The 26,196-nt window shown below is 39.3% G+C and overlaps 3 protein-coding genes across 10 annotated transcripts in view; 2 read left to right on the forward strand and 1 right to left on the reverse strand.

Moving 5' to 3' along the window:
• The window catches only part of TOM1L1 (target of myb1 like 1 membrane trafficking protein), a 55,263-nt gene extending 37,410 nt beyond the window's left edge, over nt 1–17,853 (forward strand). Inside the window, exons 12-16 of one of the 2 annotated variants that reach the window (XM_026513193.4) lie at nt 10,584–10,635; nt 12,556–12,658; nt 13,127–13,208; nt 16,496–16,560; nt 17,117–17,853. In XM_026513193.4, the coding sequence (XP_026368978.1) occupies nt 10,584–10,635; nt 12,556–12,658; nt 13,127–13,208; nt 16,496–16,559 (301 nt within the window). In that variant the 3' untranslated portion in view covers nt 16,560; nt 17,117–17,853. The remainder of the gene's footprint in view (nt 1–10,583; nt 10,636–12,555; nt 12,659–13,126; nt 13,209–16,495; nt 16,561–17,116) is intronic. The other variant, XM_044389320.3, reaches the window with a different exon arrangement.
• Nucleotides 17,818–24,493, reverse strand: LOC113265650 (cytochrome c oxidase assembly protein COX11, mitochondrial). Of its 2 annotated transcripts, XM_026513194.4 has the most exons (4): nt 24,056–24,493; nt 20,803–20,958; nt 19,437–19,562; nt 17,818–18,781 (listed from the first exon to the last, which is right to left on the reverse strand). In XM_026513194.4, exons 1-4 carry the CDS (start codon nt 24,416–24,418, stop codon nt 18,599–18,601), a joined length of 828 nt encoding a protein of 275 aa, XP_026368979.1. In that variant the 5' UTR covers nt 24,419–24,493; the 3' UTR covers nt 17,818–18,598. The 2 variants fall into 2 exon arrangements, with proteins under 2 accessions (XP_026368979.1, XP_044245256.1); XM_044389321.3 differs by lacking the exon at nt 20,803–20,958 and having other exon boundaries at nt 24,056–24,486.
• The window catches only part of STXBP4 (syntaxin binding protein 4), a 228,627-nt gene continuing 226,908 nt past the window's right edge, over nt 24,478–26,196 (forward strand). For 3 of the 6 annotated variants that reach the window (XM_057317693.1, XM_044389319.3, XM_044389316.3), the window contains exon 1: nt 24,479–24,581. The gene's annotated coding sequence lies outside the window, so the exon portion shown is untranslated. Of the gene's footprint in view, nt 24,582–25,093; nt 25,202–26,196 lie in introns of all 6 variants that reach the window. The other 3 variants (XM_057317694.1, XM_044389317.3, XM_057317697.1) reach the window with 2 other exon arrangements.

Genomic DNA, 26,196 nt, shown 5'->3' on the forward strand with positions numbered 1-26,196 from the left:
GAAACAAAAGGCAAGAAGAGGACTGAGGAAAGCTTCATGTGCTGGGAAAGAATAGTGTCTGAGGCTGTGTCATGAATGACCAGTTGGGTCAGTACCTCTGGTCTTGACTAACTGTGATGCACGTAATGTTGCAATCTGTAGGCAGATTTCCAGGAAGTTGCTTAGTAAATAATGTGATCTAAAGTAACTGATTCTGTTTTCCTTTATCCTGCAAATCGTGTTGTGTAATGAGGAGGAGTGATTATATAAATGAAATCCAATTACAAAAATGTCTCTTATAAAGCTTATTAAAAAGATCAAACCCTAGCTAATAGCTGCTTATTTTAATCTGTAATATCGGTGATCTCATACTTGAGTGTGCATGAAAATTACTTGGGGGATTACTAAAAAGTAAAATTGCTGGCCCCCAGAAATTCTGACTCAGTAGTAGGGCTCCTCAGTTTTAAAAAGCATCCCAGGAGAATCATAAAGCAGTACTTTGCTGATCGTACATTAGAAACCCTATAATGGTTGTCCACCTAACATTCAGATGCCAAAATAATTATAGTTCTTGGAATTCACTGGAATAAAAGATAATATGTAATATCAGTATTTTGTTTTCTAGTTTGTTTCAAATTTTTGAAAGAGCTTATACCTGAGTGACTATAGTTAGACCAGTTTTTTAGTGTCAGGAATTGAAGCACTGAAGTTACCTAAGGTATGTATTCTGGGTTAAATAGTGTGCCGGAGATATGAAATTTTGCCTTTCACATATGAAAGACAAAATCAGCCATCAAAAATATCTTAGAGCCTTCAGAGTTTTCCACCCCTCTGTTCACCATCACGGAACAAGTGGGTGTAATTCCATCACTCTAACAGAAAGGAATCTTGAAAAACAATGATTATGGGATAAAGTGTAATAGGTCATATTTATGGTCCATTTACTATCAGGCAACAAGCTAACAAGAATAAGAAAGGTTTACTGATTACTTACTAGTGCTCCCAGTAGGACCGGGAGGTAAATATACCATCGTTCTCATTTCTTCACAAGTGAAGAAACCAAGGCTGCAGAAGATTAACCTGCCCAAAGGTATTGCCCAGCTACTGCAGAAACAGGTTTCAAATTCAAGTGGGTCTGATTTCAGTGCCTGCTTTCTCTTTTTTCTTTCTGTGCTTTAATTAATTTTATTTTAAAAATTTCCATAAGGTGAAATTTCATCTACTTAAAATTGTTTTTCTTTGGTGTGCAGTCCTATGAATTTTAACATACGTACAGACTCCCGTAACCACCACCACAGGGTACAGGATAGTTCATCACCCCCCAGATTCCTTCGTGGTGTTCCTTTATAGTCACACTGTCCCACACTCACCCCCCAGCAACCACCAGTCTGTTTTCTGTCACTGTAGTTTGTGTTTTGAAGAATGGCATCTAAATAGACTCATACAGTGTGTCCTATCTCTAGAAAAGGCTGTGTAAAAGTGGCGTTTGCTTCATGGATTCTGAAGCTCTGTTATTAAGTGCATGTGCAGTATTGTTGTGTCTTCTTGGTGAATTGATCCTTAAAGCATTAAGTGTAGTCCCTTTTCATCCCTTGTGATTTTCTTTGCCCTGCTGTCTACTTTGATATTAATATAGCTACTCTAGATTTCTTTTGATTAGTGTTTGCATGGTATATTGCTTTTCATCTTTTAACTATATAAAAATATTTGAAGTGCATTTCTTGTAGATAGCATATAGTTGGGTCATGCATTTTTATGTATTCTTATAATTTCTTTCTTTAATTGGTGTTTTTTCGACCATTTACATTTAATGTAATTATGTTTGGATTTAGGTTTAACATTATATAGCTTATTTGTTTTCTTTGTTGTTTTTTTTCTGTTTCCTCCTTACTACAGTCTTTTGGATTGTTTGAATGTTTTCAGTATTCCGTCTTATCTACTACGAGTTTAGTTGTAACTTTGTGGGGTTTATATTATGAGGAAGGAGGGGCCTGGTTGCTTTAAGGATTGCAATGCATAATATTTTAGTCTACATACAGCCAAATTAATTCCTGTGGTTTTCAACCACCCAGTTTGTGGTGATTTTTCTCACATGTGAGAATGTCTTTATTTCATCTTTGTTCCCGAGGGATGTTTGCAATGGATATAGAATTCTGGGTTGATGGGTTTTTTTCTTTCAGTTTTTAAACATTCCTCCACCCTCTTCTGGCCTAAATGGTTTCTAATGAGAAATCTATATGCATTCACATCATTGTTCTCCTATAGATAATGTGTTGTTTTCTTTATGTTATGCTTTAAGAATTTTTTCCCTGATTCTGAAGTTTGATTATATGTCTGGACATGGATTTCTTTTGGTTAATTCTGTTTGGGATTTGCTGACAGTATTCATTTCCTATGGTTGCCATCACAAAAATCACCACAAACTGGGTGGTTGAAAACCACAGGAATTAATTTTCTCATAGTTCTGGAGGCTGGAAACCTGAAATCAGCAGGGCCACACTCCCTGCAGGGCTCTTACAGGACAAGCCATTCTTCACCTCTTCCAGCTTCTGATGACTGTTGGCATTTTTTTGGCTTCCTTGGCTTGGCCCACATCACTCTACTTTCTGCCTCTACCTTCATGTTGCCTTCTCTGTGTGTTTCAAATCTCCCTCTGCTTTTCTCTTTAAGATCACTTTGTCATTGGATTTAAGGCTCATTCGAGTAATATAGGATGATATCATTGTCTCAAGATCCTTAACTTAATTACATCAGAAAAGACGCATTTCCAAATAAAGTCACATTCACAGGTTCCAGGAATTAGGACAAGGACATACCTTTTGCAGGTGGGGGCACCATTCAATCTACTACACTGCATTTCTTGAATCTGTGGGTTTATGTCGTTCATCAAATTTGTGAAGTTTTCAGCCTTATGGTTAAAATACTTCTTCAACATTACACGTTCTACTGTCCCTCTGGGATGCTTGACGACACAAACGTTAGATCTGGTATCATTGTCTGGTAAATCCCTAGAGTTCTCTGTTCATTACTTTTTTCACTCTCTGTTTTGTTTTTTTAAGATGGGATAATTTCTATTGATTTAGGTTCAATTTGCTGCCTGTTTCTTTTTTTTTAGATAAATAAATCTTTTTAATTTAAATTCAGTTAGTTAACATATAATATATTATTAGTTTCAGAGGTAGAGTTCAGTGATTCATCAGTCTTATTAATACCTGGTGCTCATTATATCACATGCCCTTCTTAATGTCCATCACCCACCCAGTTACCCTACCCTGCAGCCCCCTCTTCTCCAGCAACCTTCAGTTTCATTTCTATGTCTCTTGTGGTTTGGCTCCCTCTCTGACTTCATCTTGTTTTATTTTTCCCTCCCTTCCCCTATGATCCTGTTTTGTTTCTTAAATTCCAAGTATGAGTGAGATCATATGAAAATTATGTTTCTCTGATTGACTTATTTTGCTTAGGATAATACCCTCTAGTTCCATCCATGTCATTGCAAATGGAAGATTTCTCTTTTTTTGATGGCTGAGTAGTATTCCATTGTATATACATAACAGAACTTCTTCATCCATACATCTGTCAATGGACATCTGAGCTCTTTCCATAATTTGACTATTGGAGACATTGCTGCTATGAACATTGGGGTGCAGATGTCCCTTCAGATCACCGCATTTGTATCTTTGGGGTAAATACTCAGTACTGCAATTGCTGGATCATAGGGTAGCTCTATTTTCAACTTTTTGAGGAACCTCCATACTGTTTTCCAGAGTGGCTGCATCAGCTTGCATTCCCACCAACAGTATAGGAGGGTTCCCCTTTCTCCTCATCCTCACTGACATCTGTCATTTCCTGACTTGTTAATTTTAGTCATTCTGACTGGTGTGAGGTGGTATCTCATTGTGGTTTTGATTTGTATTTCCCTGATGCCAAGTGATGTTGATCATTTTTTCATGTGTCTGTTGGCCATTTGAATGTTTTCTTTGCAGAAATGTTTGTTCATGTCTTCTACCCATTTCTTGATTGGACTGTTTGCTCTTTGGGTATTGAGTTTGATAAGTTCTTTATAGATTTTGGATACTAGCCCTTTATCTGATAAGACATTTGCAAATATCTTCTTCCATTCTGTCCATTGTCTTTTGGTTTTGTTGACTGGTTCCTTTGCTGTGCAAAAGCATTTTATCTTGAAGTCCCAATAGTTTAGTTTTGCCTTTGTTTCCCTTGCCTTTGGAGAAATGTCTAGACAGAAGTTTCTGCTGCCAAGGTTGAAGAGGTTGCTGCCTGGGTTCTCCTCTAGGATATTGATGGATTCCTGTCTCACGTTTAGGTCTTTCATCCATTTCGAGTCTATTTTTGTGTATGGTGTAATTCTTCTGCATGTGGATGTCCAGTTTTCCCAGCACCATTTGTTGAAGAGACTGTCTTCTTTTCATTGGATATTCTTTCCTGCTTTGTTGAAGATTAGTTGACCATAGAGTTAAGGGTCCATTTCTGGGTTCTCTATTATGTTCCATTGATTTGTGTGTCTGTTTTTGTGCCAGTGCCATACTGTCTGGGTGATTACAGCTTTGTAAAAGACCTTGAAGTCCAGAATTGTGATATCACCAGCTTTGGTAGTCTTTTTCAACATTCCTTTGGCTATTCGGGGTCTTTTCTGGTCCATACAAATTTTAGGATTATTTGTTCCAGCTCTGTGAAAAAGGTTGATGGTATTTTGATAAGGATTGCATTGAATGTATAGATTACTCTAGGTAGCATAGACATTTTAACAATATTTGTTCTTCCCATGCATGAGCATGGAATGTTTTCCCATTTTTGCTGTCTTTCTCAGTTTCTTTCATGAGTGTTCTATAGTTTTCCGAGTACAGATCCTTTGCCTCTTTGGTTAGATTTATTCCTAGGCATTTTATAATTTTTGGTGCAATTGTAAATGGGATCGACTCCTTAATTTCTCTTTCCTTTGACTTATTGTTAGTGCACAGAATGTGACTGATTTCTGTGCATTGATTTTATATCCTGCCACTTTGCTCAATTCCTACATGAGTTCTAGCAATTTTGGAGAGAAATCTTTTGGGTTTTCCAAATACAATATCATGTCATCTGCAAAGAGTGAGTGTTTGACTACTTCTTTACCGATTTGGATGCCTTTTATTTCCTTTTGTGGTCTGATTGCTGAGGTTAGGACTTCCAGTACCATGTTGAACACCAGTGGTGATAGTCGACATCCCTGCCATGTTCCTGACCTTAGGGGGAAAGCTCTCAGTTTTTCCCCATTGAGAATGATATTTGCGGGGCGCCTGGGTGGCTCAGTTGTTAAGCGTCTGCCTTCGGCTCAGGGCATGATCCCAGGACCCTGGGATCGAGCCCCACATCAGGCTCCCTGCTGGGAACCTGCTTCTTCCTCTCCCACTCCCCCTGCTTGTGTTCCCTCTCTCGCTGGCTGTCTCTATCTCTGTCAAATAAATAAATAAAATCTTTAAAAAAAAAAAAGAATTATATTTGCTGTGGGCTTTTTGTATATGCCTTTTATGATATTGAGGTATAATCCCTCTATCCCTACACTGTGAAGAGTTTTAATCAAGAAAGGATGCTGTACTTTGTCGATTGCTTTTTCTGCATCTATTGAGAGGATCATATGGTTCTTGTCCTTTCCTTTATTAATGTAGTGTATCACATTGACTGATTTGCAGATATGGAACCACCTTGCATCCCAGGAATAAATCCCACTTGGTTGTGGTGAATAGTCCTTTTAATGTACTGTTGGATCTTATTGGCTAGTATCTTGGTGAGAATTTTTGCATCCATATTCATCAGGGACATTGGTCTGTAGTTCTCCTTTTTGGTGGGGTGTTTGTCTGGTTTTGGGATCAAGGTAATGCTGGCCTCACAGAAAGAGTTTGGAAGTATTCCTTCCATTTCTATTTTTTTGAAACAGCTTCAAAAGAATAGGTATTCATTCTTCTTTAAATGGTCAAATTCCCCTGGAAAGTCATCTGGCCCTGGGCTCTTGTTTGTAGGGAGATTTTTTTTTTTTTTAAAGATTTTATTTATTTATGTGACAGAGAGACAGCCAGCGAGAGAGGGAACAGAGCAGGCGAGTGAGAGAGGAAGAAGCAGGCTCCCAGCAGAGGAGCCCGATGTGGGACTTGATCCCAGAACGCCGGGATCACGCCCTTAGCCGAAGGCAGACGCTTTAACGACTGCACTACCCAGGCGCCCCTGTAGGGAGATTTTTGATCACTGCTTCAATTTCCTTGCTGATTATGGTTCTATTCAGGTTTTCTATTTCTTCGTGTTTCAGTTTTGGTAGTTTATACGTCTCTAAGAAGGCATCCATTTCTTCCAGATTGCCTCATTTGTTGACATACAGTTGCTCATAAGATATTCTTATAATTGTTTGTATTTTCTTGGTGTTGGTCATGATCTCTCCTCTTTCCTTCATGATTTTATTCGTTTGGGTCCTTCTCTTTTCTTTTTGATGAGTCTGGCCAGGAATTTATCATCAGTCTTATTCTTTCAAAGAATCAGCTCCTAGTTTTATTGATCTGTTCTGTTCTTTTGGTTTCTATTTCATTGATTTCTGCCCTAATCTTTATTAATTCTCTTCTCCAGCTGGGTTTAGGCTTTATTTGCTGTTCTTTCTCCAGCTCGTTAGGTGTAAGGTTAAGTTATATATTTATGACCTTTCTTGTTTCTCAAGAAAGGCTTGTATTGCTATATACTTCCCTCTTAGGACTGCCTTTGCTGCATCCCAAAGGTCTTGAACAATTGTGTTTTCATTTTCATTTGTTTCCATGAATTTGTTTAATTCTTCTTTAATTTCCTGGTTGACCCATTCATTTTTTTAGTAGGATGTTCTTTAGTCCCCATGTATTTGAGTTCTTTCCAAATTACCTCTTGTGATTGTGTTCCAGTTTCAAAGCATTGTAGTCTGAAAATATGTAGGGAATGATCCCAGTCTTTTGGTACTGGTTGAGCCCTGAATTGTGAGCCTAGTATGTGATCTATTCTGGAGAATGTTCCAGAGAACATTGTGTATCCTGTTGCTTTAGGATGGAATGCTCTGAATATATCCGTGAAGTCCATCTGGTCCAGTGTGTCATTTAAAGCCCTTGCCTCAAGACGAAACCAGAGAGAGAGAGACGAACCATAAGAGTCTCTTAATCATAGGAAACAAACTGAGGGTTGCTGGAGGGGAGGGGGTGGTGGGGTAAATAGTTGATGGACATTGGGAAGGGTATATGTTGTAATGAGCACTGGGTATAAGACTGATGAATCACAGACCTCTACCCCGTAACAAATAATACATTATATGTTAATAAAAAAATAAGTTAAAATAAATAAAAAATAAAGCCCATGCTTCCTTGTTGATCTTCTGCTTAGATGATCTGTCCATTGCAGTGAGTGGGGTGTTAAAGTCCCCTATTGTTGTATTATTATCAATACGTTTCTTTAATTTCTTATTATTTTGTTATTAATTGGTTTATATAATTGGCTGCTCCCATGACATAAATATTTACAATTGTTAGATCTTCTTATTGAATAGACTCTTTAATTATGATGCAGTGTCCTTCCTCATCGCTTATTACAACCTTTGTTTTAAAATCTAATTTGTCTGATATAAGGATTGCCACCCCAGCTTTCTTTTGATGTCCATTAGCATGATAAATGGTTTTCCCACCCCCTCACTTTCAATCTGGAGGTGTCTTTGGGTCTAAAATGAATCTCTTGCAGATAGCATATCAATGGGTCTTGCTTTTTTATCCAGTTTGATACCCTGTGTCTTTTGATTGGGGCATTTAGCCCATTTACACTGAGTAACTATTGAAAGATATGTATTTAGTGCCATTGTATTACCTGTAAAGTCACTGTTTCTGTATATTATCTCTGTTCCTCTCTGGTCTGTTACTTTGGGGCTCTCTCTTTGCTTAAAGGATCCCCTTTTAATATTTCTTTAAATTTTTTCTTAACGATTTTATTCATTTATTTGAGAGAGAGCAAGCACGAGCAGGGGGGAGGGGCAGAGGAAGAGAGAGAAGCAGACTCCCCGCTAAGCAGGGTGCCCAATGCGGGACTTAATCCCAGGACCCCGGGATCATGGCCCTAGCCGAAAGTAGACGCTGAACCAACTGAGCCACCCAGGTGCACCTCCTCTTTAATATTTCTTGCAGGGCTGGTTTAGTGATCACAAATTCTTTCAGTTTCTGTTTGTCCTGGAAACTCTTTATCTCTCCTTCTATTCTGAATGACAGCCTTGCTGGATGAAGTATTCTTGGCTGCATAGTTTTCTCATTTAACACCTTGATTCTGAGACCACATACTGTCCCACCTAGGATTCTGCCCTGCTTCACCACCTGAGGGCCTTTCAGGCCAGGACGACCCTCACCGAGGCAGACTTCTAAAAGTTCTGAGTTTGCACTCTGTTGCTCTGTCATCTTTGGGTAGCCAGCTTATGGAGTCTCCCTCTCCCCCCACCCAACGGTTTATCTTCCAATATATCGCCTCAGATTCCTTCTCCACACTTCCTACCTTGCAGAAAGTGGCTGCTTTTCTAATTCTAGAGTTGCAGTGGTTCTTTTCTTAGGTCTCCGGTGGAGTTTGCTGGTGTTCTGAATGATTTGACAGTTACCTAGCTGAATTCCTGGGACCAGACGAAACTAAGGTCTCCTCCTCCACCACCTCGGACTCCTCTGCCGCCTATATCCTCTGTCATCTCCATTTTGCTATGGAGCTCATTCTGTAAATTTTTTTAAAAGTTCAGTTAATGTATTTTTGATTCTGAAGTTACAGTTTGGCTCTTCTTTGTATCTTATTTTTCTTTGAAACAACTTTCTATTTTTCCATTTTTTTCCCATGAGTATTCACAGTTGCTGGTTGAGGCACTTGTATAAGAGCTGCTTTAAAATCTGAGATCATTTTAACATCTGTGTCCTCTTGATATTGACTTCTGTTGTTTGCCTTTTCTTTTGCCTGTTGAAACTTTTCCAGTTCTTCACATGCCTAGTAATTTTGGATTGTATTCCTGGGCATTTTTAATGTTATGATTCCTTGCTCTTATTTAAATCCTGTCGAGAAAATGGTGCTATTTTGATTTTAGAAGGCAAACAGCCGCCTTAAGTTCATGCCTCAGCTTCAGCCTGCCACCTTTGTGCTAGATTTGGTAATATGGAGGGCACTGGTTCCAAAGTAGTTACGTTTTCAAAGCCTTTGTGGTGCTGTTCCGACCTTTCTCGTGTGTGCCACCCTGAGGCTTGGATGGCTGTGTGTTTAGTTCTCGATATTTTTTGTATCCCGACTGGGATCAAATCCACAAAGGCACAGATCAAGGAGTGAGCTCAGGACTTCATAAACAGCTTTAAGATTTTTCTGAATTCCCCCCTCTTTGTGATTTCTCTGGTGCTTTGCTTTCCTAGGATTTGCCTTTTTGGTTCTGTAGTCAGAAAGCTGGAGATTCAGGGGCACCTGGGTGGCTCAGTCATTAAGCGTCTGCCTTCGGCTCGGGGCATGATCTCAGGGTCCTGGGATCAAGCCCCACGTCGGGCTCCCTGCTCCTCTGGGAGCCTGCTTCTTCCTCTCCCACTCCCCCTGCTTGTGTTCCCTCTCTCGCTGGCTGTTTCTCTCTGTCAAATAAATAAATATAATCTTGAAAAAAAAAAAAGCTGGAGATTCAGTTACCCTACTCTATGCTGTGCATTTCCTTGACTGTGCATGTGTCTGGGACCATAGGAAACAAAAACAAGACAGAGTTAGGCGCTGTCCTCTGGGATCATAGTCATACTTGTTGAAGAAGAAGGGTCCCCTCAGATGAACAAAACTCTATAGGTCCCTCTTGCTTCTACTCTCATTGCAGCCCCTTTGGGATTGCCTCAGGTTTAGAGGGCAAGAGAATAGGAAGAAAAAGAGAAAAGAGGAAAAGGGATTTCCATACTATCTCTGAGCATTAGGACTTCTGTCTCCTGTTCCTTGAGTGAGAACAAAAGGGCTTCTCCTGGAACTGTCTGTCCTTGCTGCCACTCTTGGGTTTTAAGCTGCACTGCATTCAGGTTTGGGTATTCAAGAGGGGCAAAAATAAATATGTTCACAATGATCTGGTGATACTCAGATTCCAGTCTTCTTTCCCAGTCATCCTGTAACTATTTACTTTTCAGCCCTCAAATATTTGCCCCATGTATCCTGTCCACATTTTATAGTTGCCCCCATTGGGAGAGACAGGGCAAAGTGTGTGTGTGTTCTATCTTCCATAGAACCAGGACCCTTCCCACCTCCTTCCTAACCTCTACTCTGGATTGCTTCTCATCCTTCTCATCCTTCAGGAAAGATGGGGTGATAGCTACTGTGATGGAAACATTGATAGCTTGTTCTCACTAGTATATTTATGTATACTTCAGGATCTCGGGGCTACCACTGCCAAGGGATAGTGCTTTGTCTTTATTCTCTTTGGTATTTGGGTGTCAAAAGCTGGTGGGCACTGAAACCAGATGGTAGTTGTTATATAAAATTAATAGTCCATTGCAGCCTGAGGTACATTTTAGATTTGTTTGTAGGGAGTCTGTCGTTTTGCATTTGTGCTTACTGTAGGGTAATCATGCTGTCTTATCATACTCTCCTAGGTTTCCCCAAAGGACCAGCCAAAACGTCACTTCAAGTCCTACATATGAAAGTGTAAGTAATGAAACCCTTCCTGGGCAGCACACCCAGCAGCAGATTATCATGGCTGAGAAGGAATTCCTGGTCATTAAATCTCATGTTCTGTTCAATGTTCTGTTATATGTTCTATAACGTGTTGATACAGCCCTTGTTAGGACCTCTCTTTATCTTTTTTAGTCTTTCAAAATAGACAAGTTGAATCTTACTTCTATTAGAAAAATGGTTATGGATTAAAATTCCTTTAGTGTTGTTTATAGTAGCTGTCTCTTCCTCTTCTTTCCTTCCATCCTTTTTGATGGGCTTCATACAGGCTCTTATTCCTCCCGCTGTGCTGGTATCGCTCTTGTCATGTTCTCCAGTGACCTCCATTATTACCAAATCTAGTACTGCAATTTTCAGTCCTCATCTTACCTGATTTATCAGCAGCAGGTGACAGAATCACTCACTTCCTCCTTTTTTGCACATGTGACTCTCAGACACCACTCACTCTTGTTCTCTTAATTCCACTTCTCTATCTCCTTTTCTGGCCCCCCACTCCTCTAACGCCTTCCAGTATTGCAGACCCCAGGGATTAGGCTTCAGCCTTCTCTTTCCACATTCATTCTTCCAGTCTTTTGGTCTCATATCTTAAAATACCATTCAGACTCTGACAACCTACAATTGGTATCTCCAGCCCAAACCCCTTCCCTAAACTCAGAACTCGCAAATCCACCTTCCGAGTAATCTCTTTTTGCGTTTCAGTCCTGGCTCTCCGCTTGCCCTTCCTGCAGGCTTCCCCGGCCTCACTATTTCAGTTGCTTAAGTTAAAACCTTGGACAACAGTGCTTTACCTCTGCCTTTTCACCTTTTCCCTTCACAGCATGCCTATTATCTAGCCACTTCTCACCGCCTCCACCTCTGCATCCCAGTCCAAAACATCAGATGGATACCCTGAGGAGGTACCCGGCTTCAGTCTTCACCTCCCTCCCCACCCCCATCCCTATCATACAATCTATTCTCAAACCAGAGCAGTCTTGGGAGGAGGGGGGAGAAAAAAGTAAAGTCATACATTACTTAACTGCTCTAAACCCACCTATGATTTTCTTCTTCTGTTTCACTCGGTAAAAACCTGAAATGCTGATCTCACCTTTCCCATTACCTCTCTAACCTCACCTCTCTTCCTTGGCTCACTCTCCTCTAGCCACACTGGTCTCCTCTGCTTCAGAGATGACCTTGTGCCCCCTCAGGTATTCCCAGCACCCACCTCAGTCAGGGCTCTGCTCAAATGTCCCTAATGGCGAGGCATTCCCTGACCACTGCTATCACAGCAACAGCCCACCCCGTCTACCCCAGCCTGCCTTCTCATTGTTACCCTGTTTTTTGTTTGTTTGGTTTGGTTTTTCTTTTTTTTTAGAGTACTTGTTATTGGACATCTGTTTACCTTTGTTGATTGTCTGCTTTAAGGGTGCAGGGATTTGGTCTCTTTTATTTATAGTGCCTGGCATCCAGTAGGAGCCCAGGACATATTTGTGAAATGAATGAGGACGTTTACAAGAAGAAAGATATTTCTAAGATTTTAATCTTTATCAGTCCTAATTCGATGCCATCACCTTATGCCCTTCTGTAGGGTTAAGATTAATTTTTCTGTTTGAGGCTGAGATTTTTTTAGTCAATGGGAAACAACAGAATCTAGATGAGCCATACATTTCTGCTTTTTTTTTTAAGCAACATGTTAATTTTACATTTTATATGGGAAATGAGGTACAATGGGCATGGAACCAGAGAGAACAGTAGTTAAGTATTATTACCTAAAAAAGTAAGAGTTCATAATTTCTAATTCTTGTCCAATTGGGAGTATATGGTTCTTGGAGTAGTGCCACTTAGAAGCCTGGGAATCTAAATAACAAAAGCTTAATGTAGAATGTTTATTTGAACATTGTGCTATGCTTTCTTCAGTTTCCAGAATATTCAAATTCAGTACTACAGCCAGTCAGTCTGCAGAGCATTCCGGCAACACCATCAAGCCAGAGACTACCTTCCCTGCCCAGCAATCATCCAGGTACTTGAGACCTATTATTTGCATTGATTAAGGAAACTGGTGAGAATATAGGAGTCCACCAGAGATTTACTTCTGATCCAAAATAGGTATATAGAGAGGAAAAATGAGGACTTTATGTGCCTTTTTAAACCCCATGAAGTAAATTCATGGCAGATACCCATGACTGACGTTAGATTATAAAAATGCTTATATTGCGCTGAATGTTGTATTTGGAATGCTGAGGTAAATGAACCTTTAGCTGACGTTTGGAAGTCCTGTTGTATATAGATTTGTTGCATGTGGGAGTAGCATTAGAATACCAGTTGTATTTATTTCGGGTTGTCAAGGTTTCTTAGGGTCTTATGTTTGAAGTCTGAATCATAAAGAGAATATTAATTGTCCATGTGTTCTTGAAAAGCACAATGTGTGTTCACTGGTTGGGTTTTTTGTGTTTTGTTCTGGTTTTTTTTGTTTTGTTTTTGCCTAAAGCAATGCCAAAGAATGATCTCCAGCCACCCAATTACTACGAGGTAATGGAGTTTGATCCCTTAGCTCCTGCTGTCGCTACAGAGTAAGTCATTTACAACATGATTAATTTATTTTTTGTCTTGGTTCCCTTTGGTAACACAGCTAAAAGGGCTTGGTTATACATTTAACTTTGTTTAGGTCTTGGCAGAAATTGATGACCTTATTAAAAATGACTTATGAGGTTTTATGCAGGCTGTTGCTCTTAATGGTCTTATTGTGCTCGGCCTTATGACTAAAAAATAAAGATGCTGGGGCTGCACATTAAGAAATAACTGGAACCATCGTGTACATTAACGGGTTCCTCATAGGTGCCTTGGGAGAAAGTCAGGTTCTCTCCAGCCTGCAAAGGGCACTATATTCACTGATTGGTGACATAAGTAATACCACATTGATGGATTAACTGTTCTTTAACTTACACTAATCACAAAAAAACACACTTGTTTTTAGTCTTCACTCTATATGTCAACTTAAAAAGTATTAATAAAGCATTAGTGTAAACATGTCTTAACTTGGAAGTCCTTAGAGCATTATTTTATGATTTCATATTGGTCAAGTGCATATAAATACTTATACAACAACAGGCTTATTAGAGCTTTAATATACTTTGATGATTACCCCCAGAATTGTTAAAAAGGATTAAAGCAAGTTTATAGAAACCACTGTTTGGAAATGGGCAGCCTTTAGGCAGTATCTTGCTTACAGCTGTGTTTTGTTTGACCTATATGGAATTTAAACCATGCATTTAAAAATTGCCAAAAATTAAAAACTGGGATATTATAAAAAAATATATATGTAAATCTGGACTTCTGGATTCCTTTGATACTGTGGCAATGCCAGGCCTACAGTTTTACATGTTAGCACTACGTTAGGACTGAGTAGTAGCTGCCTCATTAAGACAAGGTATGCTCTGCAGTTCACCAGGCCCCAGCTGGCCCTCTTTGTCCATTTATTTGCTCGGCCTGGCATGTATTAAGCATTTGAGGTTTTGAACCCTGGTTTTAAACCACTAACAGAGTGATCCATTTTGAGATAATTTATGAATTTTAACAGACTTAAGAGTTCATTAAATATTTTTTCCCTAATGTAGGATTACAAAATTTCCCTAGGTCATTCTGCTTGAATAAAGTATCACTGAATATAATAGTGGCTTAGGAAATTAGAACTCAAATAGCATCCAAAGAGGACATAGAGTTGATTATATTGCAGTTAATTAGGAAACTTTAAGTAGATATGACCGTGCAGCAGCTATTAAATGTGAGAGAGATAGTAGAGGAACTGGAGAGGTGGAGCTTTGGAATTCTTTACCATTGTGGTTCTTACTTTCTGAGGGGTAGGGTGTCTCATTCCTTTGAAATTCACCTTAGGAACTTCTCCCTAAGGAAAACCTCAAAGTCTTAATAGGAAACGTTCTGGAATTTTCACATCACTAGTTGTCCCTGATCCCTAAAGAATTTCTGTTCTAGTAGTATGAGTACAATATTCATGAAGTTGTATACATACATGTACACGATTCATTTGGCAGATGCTTGAACACTATGTGCCAGGAACACTACGTTCCACTTTGTGGAAACACAATATGACCAGTGCCTAATTTATGTTGAACAAGAGACATCCTCCAAATCTAGTGTGGCCAAAGAAATCATGGAGCACATGTGTGGCTCAGTCGGTTAAGTGTCCAACTCTTGATCTCAGGGTCATTAGTTCAAGCCCCATGTTGGGCTCCATGCTGGGCATGGAGCCTACTCAAAAAAAAAAAAAAAAAAAGAAATCAGGCAGACATATATTTACAGTTTGTGTTAATGGTATGAAAGAACATGGTGATTTGAAAGTTTATAACAGGTAGGTCTATAACAGGTAAAACTAATTTAAATGAGGGCTAGAGAAAGTTTGAGGAAGTGACATTGAGGTTGAGACCTGCAATTATTAGCCAGGTGGCAAGTTTGGAAATCAGTGTTGTAGGGCCAGGGAACAACAGGTACAAAGACTCTTAAGTAGAGAGAATTTGGGCACATACAAGGAAATGGAACATCCAAGGCCAAGAGCAAAGAGATCAACAGGGAACCTATTATTAGCAGATGTGAAAATAGCAGTTTGGAAACCAGAAGAAGGGAGTGCACAACTGTGATTAACCATCAAAGAGGACATGACCACTGAAAACTAGTTAATGAATTAAGTAGAAGGAAATCCTTGATGTAAAAGCTGTTTTGCTGGATTGATGGGGACAGAAGCCAGATTTTAGTGTGTTAAAGAGAAGAGGAAGTATAGAGATGATCAGTGTAGATGACACTAGAAACTTCCACATGAAGGGATGGTGGAAAGTGGCTTGGTAGCTACAGGTTACTGAGATGATCACTCCAAGTAGACATGGGATTGAGGACTGCGCTGTTATAGAAAAGGGAGATGCTGGAGCATCTGTGAATGCTGACCCGTAGGATCTCATAGACAGGGAGGCCAGAGGTTCAAAAAGGGGGAGGACTAAATGAGGAACATGTTTGAGAAGCCCGGTGTAGGTAGGATCACAGAAGCAGATGGTAGTATAGATGAAGAGAGACTTGAAGATTCGGTGATAAGGAGATGAGGAAGTTTCCATACCAAGGCATTTAATTTATTTATAAGTGAAGTTTCTGGCCAAGAGTGATAAGAGGAGGGAGTCCAGAGATTTGAGGAGTGAAAGAAGTTGAAATAGCTTTGTGGAAACACATTAAAATTTTTGGACCATCTTGGGGCCTTGTGACATTGGTGAACATGGCTTCATACTGCTATGATTTTTTTGTAAGATTTTTTTCCCCAGCCATGTTTTGCTATACTGTATCTATGTTGTATGTAGGTTTAGATGTTTTCTTAGCTACAGACCTATGTAAGATATATATGAAGAACTGAATGGTGCCATAAAGTTACTATAAATGAGGTACAGAGATGACAATTATAAGCTGAAGGGAGCTCAGGAGTTTCGACTGTAATAACATAGGTTAAAAAGATAGAATGTTAGCATTTTTAAATGTTTTGAAACCTAGAAAAACTGAACAATTTTTGTTTTTTTTTTGTAAAGCAGGAAGAAAACTGTCCAAATTTGAGCCACATTTTTCATTAAGTCACAAGTAAAATGAATTGGTTATATGAGATACATATTTATAAGATGCGTGGGAATTACATTAGGCTCTAAGAAAGCTGTAATGTAAGCTTCAAGGGCAGAGATCTGTTTTTATTCACTGATACAGCCTGAATACCTAAAATGACACCAGATTTTTAGTTAAGGTGTTGGTAGTTAAAAGACAAAATAGTACTTTGATATATAATAACCCTCTTGCCATGATGGTTTGTTTGTTTCAGAGCTGTTTATGAAGAAATTGATGTTCATCACCAGAAAGGAGCTCAAAGTCATAGCGACTGTTGAGGTAGACTTCAACTTATACAACTTACATTCCCCATTCTGTAGAATTCCAGTGTATTGTCACTTTCTGTTTTTAGTATTTACATTTTATAAAGGCCATTTGAGTCTGACACTTCTTGAGTGAAATCTTAGTCCAAAAGTTTCTCCTAATTACTCAAATTGTAATGAAATATCTTTGTGAGCTTATTAGCTAAAATAATGAATCTTTGGAATGTCAAAGTTGGTTTATGGTATAGAAAATGATGATCAATAGAAACTTCTTAGCACTGAAATAGACATTTATCTTTTATATAAAGTTAATACCTATTGACTGACTGGTAAAACCCACTCATTGTTCATCCAGATTGGCCTGGATTCTTCCTATTTGCTGTATTAGTCATCCCATTTTATTTACTAATGCATGGCCACCAGTAACCCATTAACCTTATTTATTCCCTACACCCGCCCCCGTGGAAGTAGTACATTCCCACCTTTCTGCATTAGATTGTGACTCTCTCGTTATCCAGGAATGGGGAAAGAAAAGGAAAGGATGCAGGGTGGCTATATTCTCTTTATTCTAGGTGAAAGTGGCTGACCAGCTAACTACATTAGCGGTGCCAACTCTCTAAAAGGTAGACCCTGTGCAGCTTTGAGGCGCAGAAGACAAGACCTACCAGCACATCAGAAGCTTGGTGTGGAACATTTCTCCTCTGTAATAATGAAGCTTCACAGAAGAGTAACAGTTCCAGAGGAACATTTATGCTTCCGGGCCACAATTTAAACTATCTATCTCAAAAGAACTTGGTTGTAACATATATTCACTTAAAACTTCAGAAGAAAAAATCCATTGTACTGAGGCCAATTAGTTTAATGATAGCATCTTAGGTTTCACAGGGCTTCCTACCTTTAGAAAAGAAATCCTCACACAGCTGTGATAAGAGTAGATGAAGATTATTTTATTACAAAATAATTACGAAGACTATTGAGTGCCTTCATTTAACTAAGTTGAATGTAAAAGTCAATTTGTACTTTTTTATAAATAATACTTGTTTAGAATTATGACTTGTAAAAGACTTCATGATTGTAGTTTATATTTCAGGTACCTTGAAGAGGCCACTGGACTCTATTAATAAAGTTGCCTTTAAATATGATTCTTTATAATACTAGATGATCTTTTTTCTCCCCTTTTTACTGTAATATTTCTATTTGGAACAAACACTACTAGAAAACATTCAGAATAAATTATGCATTCATTTATGTCATAAATTACAATGACAAATTACTATTAAAACAATTTAATAAATCTTTTTTATTACAGTTTGTTCAGAGAACTTCTGATGTGAATCTTCACAATTCCACACTTACATTTTAACATTCAGGGACTTGAACTATCACAGGAAATGCTATAATACTAGTAAACATATTTGTGCATTTTATTTCATTTTCATGATGCCAAAATTTCAAAATATTACTCAGAATATAAAATAGCCCTAGAGCCTAAAGTAAAAATAGAGTCAAATCTGAAGTCAGAATGTAATCTCTGGGAAAGCTGTTAGGGCTCAGTGATTCTTCTTCCGTTTTGAGCTTTTAAAGTAGTGACTATTCACAATAAAAGAAAGTAGTAACCAACTATTTTAGAAATAATAAAAATGGGCAGAAGTTATGACCTGGAGCCTAGAACAGATAACCCTGGGAATAATAAAAATATTCACTGCTACAAGTATGAAGGGCTAATAATCTGTAAGGGGAGCAAATAGAATTAAATTGAACCATCAAGTCCATGCCTACATATTTAAGAAACAGCAGTTTCTTTTATTATTACTTATCAGTATTACTTACATTACTCTATGGTTTTGAACAGTCACACATTCTAAATAGGCATGTGGATTCTTTATAATAGAAACCGTTCAATTTTAGGTAGGGTAAATTAGTTGGAAAAAAAAAACAGCATTAAATAATATTTAAAATACCTTCACAGTACTGTAGAATACTTCTCCCCTGAGAAGACTAGACACATGATTTTTCAAAAATCACAAATCTGATGCAGGACTTAGGTGCTGACTTCAATTATAGCCTGGAACCGGCAACTGCTGCCCCTCCTTTGCTTCAAAAAATGTATAAGAAAGAGTGATGAGATCAACATTCACCATTCTTGGATCTTCAGCAAATTCAGGATCAATGTAGAAAAACACTGGCATATCTACTTCCTCTTGTGGATTAAGCCTTTGTTCCTCAAAACAGAAGCACTAGAAGTTATAGAAAGGTATTTGTTTAGTTTCTGTTAGACTAGAAATATTAATAATGGTCCATTTCTTATATTTAGTAAGCATACTACAATTAAATATTATAAAAATATAACTAAATATAATCTTAAGTTCTGTGACAGAATGACAGTATCTTTGATTTTTGCTTTAAATTGAGACTCAATGGGCTCCCCCTGCTCAGTGTGGAGTCTGCTTCTCCCTCTGCTCCTCCTCCCCATTTCTGAGCATGCACGTGTGCTCTCTCTCACTCATAAATAACATCTTAAAAAATTTAAAAAAAAATTGAGATGCAACAAATTTTGGGGGGGGAGGGGCACACAGAGAGTGGGGGAGAGACTCTGAAGCAGACTCCCAGCTGAGCACAAAGCCCGCTGCCAGGCTCGATCCCATGACCCTGAGATCATGATCTGAGCCAAAATCAAGACTCTCAATGCTTAACCAACTGAGCCACCCAGGCACCCTGTTCCTCTTCTAATTTTAAAAGCAGATACCCATTTGGTTCATCTCAACCTCTGCATAGCTGTTACAAGCAATGGAAAAAAAGTCTGATGTTTAGAAGAAATGAAATTTTCAGAAATTAGTTTCTACTAAACACTGCAGTAAGTTTAGTACTAAAGTTTACATATATAAGCTGTACCTGTATTTTATTGAAATACTGTCCAGCTTCAAACGGTACAACATTGTATGTAGAAATTCCAATTACTGGTTTGTCTGTAGGATTCTTAGCTTTATAAAACGCCAGTGCAGTCTCTCCTGGCACTACCTGTTTTAAGGAAATACACATTATCAATACTTCAAATCTCACAGCTCACCCTTTCCCTACTAAATTAGTCATATTATTTTTCCTATCTATCAGACCACAATACTTTATCTAAACTACTATTGAGGGTCAGCAAAATAAATTGTGAATACTACCCATGAATATCCAGTTTTCAAATTTTACTTGCATTGTGTCAGTGGAACCAGTGCTCTATTCATAATTGGGGATTGTCCTTTTGTATATCTGAAGTCTTCAAGCAATAATCTGCAAATTAAATTATTTAAAATGTTCAAGGAGAGCCAAGCCTATCAGAGCCCAAGCCTGACTTAACACTTATACCTAAATATCCTATGACTAAGATTCTTTTTAAGAGGTTACCAACTAGAGTAAATTAAACTTAAAACCAGCATAAAACTGAACAGAACTTTTATTTAACCAAAAAGCATGAATACTCTTTTGGAGAGAACACATTTTTAAAACTTCCAAGGCTTTAAAAAAAAAAAAAAGGTTTCCAAAGGATTCTGTCATTTGTACCAATTCAGCCACTAATATCTTGTACACTATGTGATTAGAATATTAAAAATCATAACCTATAAAACCCTTACTCATTCAAGAGATTCAGTAATGTTTAGTAACCTGGGGGGGACACCAATATTTATAAGGGCCTTCCAGTAAGAGTCACAATGAAACTTTTCTGGCTATTCCTCAGCTCATGAAATAATTTCAATTAAATCCTCTAGGATTCCAGTTAGTCAAGATTTTAGGAAACTTTTAAGGTACAGCTTTTCTGAAGTAGAACATGACTATTAATATGATTACTTCAAAGAATCTCAATTTTCTTTTTTTTGAGATGGATATTTTTGATATAAATCAGTAAACTACTTTTCATTGTAACCAATGATTTTCAACTTTTCCTCATCTATTATCTGAGGGAAAGTCAACTACATAGCATCAGAGAGTGAATTCTTAATATGACTCTAATAAGAACAGATGACATTTTCCATTGTTCCAACCTGACGTTTACTACAGTATCATATAACTTAAGGATACTGTTACATTAGGTATAGACCACTGTCAAAAGTGGTCTGTGAGAATAAAAGAATTACATTAATGGAGTCTTAGTATTTTGAGATTAAATTTACATGAGTGTTTCCTAAATTGTCTAACAGTTTAAGTGATGAAAGTAATTTTTACAATGAAAAAAAAAAAAAACAATCTTTTAATAACTACTTTAGTCACTTACATATATTTCTGTTTGCTGCGGTCTAAAATTCCACTGGAGACTTGCATGCACATCTGCATTAAAGGTGACTTTAATAATTCGATCCTTAACAGGCACCATGTTTTCAATCTGGTCTGATGCATGACCTGCTACTGCTGATCCTCCAAGACCAGTAGTCTAGGTATTAAAGATATTAAGAATATTACAGGATAATATGTAAAACAATACTTTCAGGTGATGATTTATTGGATAAAAACAAACCTTAATAATCTACTGGAAGCCCAGTTTATATACTGTCACTGACCACTTCCTATTAATGTGTCAATGGCTTGACCACCTTTGGGGTGTCAAGGGCCTATATTTGTTAGAATCACTTACATTTTTTCAGTAATCACTTGGTTATTGGACATAGTAAAAAATGAGTCATTTGAGAGAAAGCAGACTCCACACTGATAATATATAGCTCAGAATTTTAGCTTAACTTTCCATTAAACATATTTCTACTTATTGCCAGTGTTTCATATACACTAGTCATTAATAGAAGTAAAAATTACCCATGACCTTATTATTTCAATGAAACTAATTAATTCCATTATCCACAGTCCTCTCTGATCCTTTTCTGTATCATAACTTTTATAGCATAGATTAGTTTGTAGTTTCACTTCTGTATTCTGCTTTTCTCAAGCATCATAGGTATTTTTCCATGTTGGTAAACGTTTTGTAACTGTTTTTCTGTTCTTTGTATAGTACAGCTTTTATAAATATCATTGGTTAATCAGAAAAACTGATCCCTTTGGCAACTGAATCAATCACAAGACATCAGAGTAATCTGTGCCTGACGTTTCCTGCTTATCTTCATTGCCATTAATTATCTCCTTATCATCAGAGATGTTTAAAAAAAAATCCTTACTTCCAGGGTCATCATTCTTCTGATGCTGGAGGTTGCCAGAATTCTGGTCTCCGGATAATTAATCTGTTACTATACTAGGAAAAAAATACCATATTTGAGGCTAGGGGAAGACTCCCAGCAAAATGTAGTATTACTATCTTTCACTTATTACGCAAGTCAACTAACTGCACTCACCTGCCATGCAATGTTATTGAATTACATTATAAACCTAAAGCTGCTAGAGCAAGACTTTATCCTTGTTTAGTAAGTAAATTCTTCTGCCCAAGAGAGCTATAATGCTTAAGTTTTAAGATATAACTCCTGAAGAATTTGAGTAAATTGAATAAATATCCCTTAATGTATTCTAACAGTCTTTGAATATAGATCCTTCAAATCTGCAAACCTGATCATTAGAGAACTTAAGAACAGAAAAGGGCAATGAAAATAATGTCCTGGGCTCTAGTCTAGTTCGGCCACTAACTGGCTCCAAGAACTGAATAAATCTTACTTTTGGGGGGCTACACTTTCCATACTCATAAAATGTGAGGTCACTGTATTAAACTGTTTATATAATTCCTTATTTTTGGCTCTAAAGTTTTGTGATTCCAAAAGTGAAAAAGGGGCTCTTTTGGAAATGTCACTATGTAGCATCCAACTTGATTTAAGTTTAGGATTACAAATTACAATCTTTACTATCCTGCCCTGCATTTGCACACACATACATAAAATACTGTCATGCACTTCACTGTGAAACAGGGTTTCTCAACTTTGGCACTAAGGGGATTTCGGGTTGGATAATTCTTTGGGTTTTTCTGGATTTTTTTTGGTGGGGAGAGCGGGGAGTGTCTGTCCTGTGCAGTGTTGAATGTTCAGCAGCATCCCTAGCCTCTACCCACTAGGATATCAATAGCACCCTGCCTGCTCACCTCCCAGGTTGTGACAACCAAAAATGTCTTCAGGCATTGCTAAATATTCCCTGAATTTTCCCCTCATGGTTTGGGGAGATTTATACCTGATATTTTGGATTCCGTTTTATGATTTAACCAACTGCTAGTATGGGGATTCATGCTACGTCCAGACTGCCCTCTGATGAAAACTAATTTACATTCTATACTCATCCTCCCAAATCAAGCTACTGCATACCCCATAAATGCTAATATTTGGAGACTGAAAAGTCCTTTTGACTTCCACTGTTTTAGTCATTATGGAAAATAATGGCAAGTTAATCTCCAAAAGGAAAGGCGAAGCCGGGCATTAACAATACTGGTAGTTAACCAGTGATTTCCAAACTTTACTACACATTGGGGTCACCTGAGGAATCTTTAAAAAATTACTAATGCCTGACTCCCACTCGAAGACATTCTAATTTAATTGGTTAGGGATGTGACCTGGGTGTCAGGATTTTTAAATGCTTTCCAGATGATCCCCCTCACAACAAAGTTGGGAGAACCACTACCAAGTGAATGAAGTGAATGTAGCTCTCATGTTTCTTAAACAGAAATTCCTGGCCCTTTCCCAGACCTCCTAATCAGAATCTCTGGGGCGAGGGAGCCCTAACATGTTTATTAAAGAAGCTCCACTAGTGAACCTAATGCCTAGCCAAAGCAGCAAACTACTAAAGAATTAAGGAGAATATATGTGAAGTATGTCAAGTTTGCCTTTGTTTATGGTTCTCAAACACTAGTCTGCATCAAAATCAGCTAGGGGACTTATTAAAACACAGCTTGCTGGGCTCCTCCCCCAGAGTTTCTGATTCAATAGCTCTGGAGCTTGACCCAACAACATGCACTCAAGTTCCCAGGTGATGTGATGCTGGTTCTCCCGGGACCACACTTAAAGAGCTGCATCAGGGTTTCTGATCTGAAAGGGAGCCCTGGGTAAGCAGATTACACTTATGTATTAACAGTGGAGGGAAACCCCAAACGCCTAACTCACGCCCCTTAGTATGGTTTAAAAGTACTCCCATTTCCAGGGTTAACTTTCGCACATAAACCATACATGTTTCACAGAATGAATGTACTAATGTAATTTACATTACACTAGAAGCGAACATGTGTGTGCGCAGCCAAAGGGTAAGGCAGATTGCTGGAGAGCAAAGTACAGGCTGCGGACGTTTTCGGTGGTGTAGCTCAGAGATAGGGAATTCCACTCTACAGTGCGGTCGGTGTAAGCGCGACTACTCCAGGGGCTTAGGTTCTACTTGTAGCTTTACTACTAACTACTTGATAAGCCTGGGCAAGTACTTTTGAAAGCCTGTTTCCACTCTGGTCGTCAACCTCTGACATCCCTACAACACGACGCGGAGGAGCGATCGCTGTTCGGGGACCTGTCCTGCACCTCCGCCCCTCCTGATGACACCGCCCAGGAGGCAGCACCGGCCCCTACCTGGCAATAGAGCCGATAAAGGGGCACGGCGGCGTAGGACGCCCCCAGCATGCCCACGGCGGCGGCGGCCACGTACGTGAGGACCGTCTTGTTCCGACGCCGCCAGTCGTCCTCCTGCGCGCGTGTGAAAGGGTTCGTGCTCTTCGGCCGCCGCGGCGGCTGCACGGCCAGGTCCGGCGCCGGGTTCGGGCGTCTCCATGTCCCAAGCCGCCTCAGCCCCCTCTCAGCACTTCCTGTCCCACTCCGTCCGGTACTGAGACACGGCTCTACCCTCTCGGCAACCCTGGTCGGGGACCCAGGGTGGCTCCAGCGCCAGCCATAAAATGTAACGCGCCTGCATGCCGGACGCCAGAGCCCTCCCATAGCGCCCGGAGAGAGCTCCCGCGTCAGGGGCGAGATGACAAGTCTCGCGAGGCCTGACCAGTCTCGCGACAACTGGGAAGAGCTTGCCGCTGCTCTGGCTACAGGGCTCCTCAGGTGGCGGCGCTGGCAGTCGGGCTACGGAGGCCGGGTTGCCAGATTGCGGGTAAGTTCGCGTTTTACTTCAGGACTGTTCCTCCCACTTTCCCTTCCCTCCAGTACCTCTTAAAAGTTTCTTTTAGGGAAACGCCATGCGCACCGCGGGTGCAAGCCCATCATCATTTGAGCTTGTGTCCCTGGTCTTCCTAAACTCACTCCACCACCCTTTGTCTCCACTTAGCGGCCCTCAGCTACCGGCCGCTGCTTGCTGCCCGGGACTTGAGCTCAGGGATCACCTCTTCCAGGAAGCCTGCCTGTGTTCACCACAGCGCGCAACAACACTCACACGTCTGCATTTTCTCAGCCGCTGGGAATCGGCTTCCACTTCTCTGATGCCCCTTAACCGTTTGTCCAGTTAAAATGACCAGTTATGGAGCAGAGAGACGTTGTCAAACGAGTTTGTCCAGAGAGTGACCAAGACATGAAGATGCTTTAAGGAAGGGTTGAAAGAAATGGGGATGTTCATCTTGGAAAAGAACCCTGTGGGGGATGTAATATCTTTCTTCGCTTGACCCACAGGACAAAGTAGGACCTGAGGGGAGCAGAAGGCACAGCCTATTTTGCTGCAATGGAAGGAAACATCTTTCTTGAAACTATAAAGGAGTGGAGAAAAGCCCACATTCTGAGGTTTGGCAGCTCTGGGGTCATACCCGCATCCCACTATCGCCTTGTGTCCTTAGTCTGGTTATTTCACCTCTGTAAGAAGTGGTGGCCTTATTTGTAAAATGGAAATCATAATGGTAAATGAGAATATCCATATAAAGTGATTTTCACTCTGCTTAAAATATAGTAAAAATTTAGTAAACGTTAGGCTCTGTTTCTAATGACTGGTGCAGGTATAATTATCCTCCCTCTACAGATGAGGAGACTGAAAAGCCTGAGACATACATAAATAACATTTAATAAAAAACATTTAATTTATTTATTGCACTTTTCCATGGCCCAGACCTTGTTCACCCTCCTGGGGATACAGCACAGAGAAAGGCAAACACAATCACTTCCCTTCCCCCAGTGTACTTTCTACTGGCAGACTCTGGAGATAATCAAGAAACAGATATATAAATGAGGGAATTTCAGACAACAATCAGTACAATGAGACAATAGAATAGGTTAGTGTGATTGAGAATGATAATGAGAAGGCAAAGTGAAGTCTTTCTGAAGAGGTGACATTTGAGCGGAGTCCTGAATGATGATAAGGGACCTACCTGCACAATGACAATTCCAAGTCATGCAGAGGCCCAGAGGCAAGTAGGAGCTAGGTAGCACTGAAGAACAAAAACGAGGCCACTGTGTTCCTAGCACAGTGAGCAGGGAGGAAAGTAGTAGGACATAAGCTCAAAACAGGTATCGTAGGGGCGCCTTTTAAGCCATGTCCAAGGGTTTGGATTTTATTCTAAAAGTAATAGGAAGCTACTACAGAGTTTAAGTTGAAACATACAAATGATATGGTCTGATTCACATTTTTTAAAAGAACTTGGTTATGTTGTGGAGAACACATTAGAGAGAGGGGGCCAAAAATGGAGGTAGAGCAGTTAGGAGGCAATTGAGGTGAGTAATGGTGGTCACCTTGAGTGCGTATGAGTAATTGATTAACTTGTAGTCATAGGGCCAGAAAATTGCAA

The sequence above is a fragment of the Ursus arctos genome, unplaced genomic scaffold (genome assembly GCF_023065955.2).
Source record: "Ursus arctos isolate Adak ecotype North America unplaced genomic scaffold, UrsArc2.0 scaffold_24, whole genome shotgun sequence".
In the NCBI taxonomy this organism is placed as follows: Eukaryota; Metazoa; Chordata; class Mammalia; order Carnivora; family Ursidae; genus Ursus; species Ursus arctos.

Excerpts from the sequence above, each read along its gene's own strand:
- LOC113265650 (XM_026513194.4), bottom strand. The coding sequence starts at position 24,418 with ATGGGAGGGCTCTGGCGTCCGGCATGCAGGCGCGTTACATTTTATGGC. Across the intron at positions 20,959-24,055 it reads TTTATCGGCTCTATTGCCAG|ACTACTGGTCTTGGAGGATC; the intron begins GTAGGGGCCGGT and ends TTTAATACCTAG. Across the intron at positions 18,782-19,436 it reads AGTATTTCAATAAAATACAG|TGCTTCTGTTTTGAGGAACA; the intron begins GTACAGCTTATA and ends TATAACTTCTAG.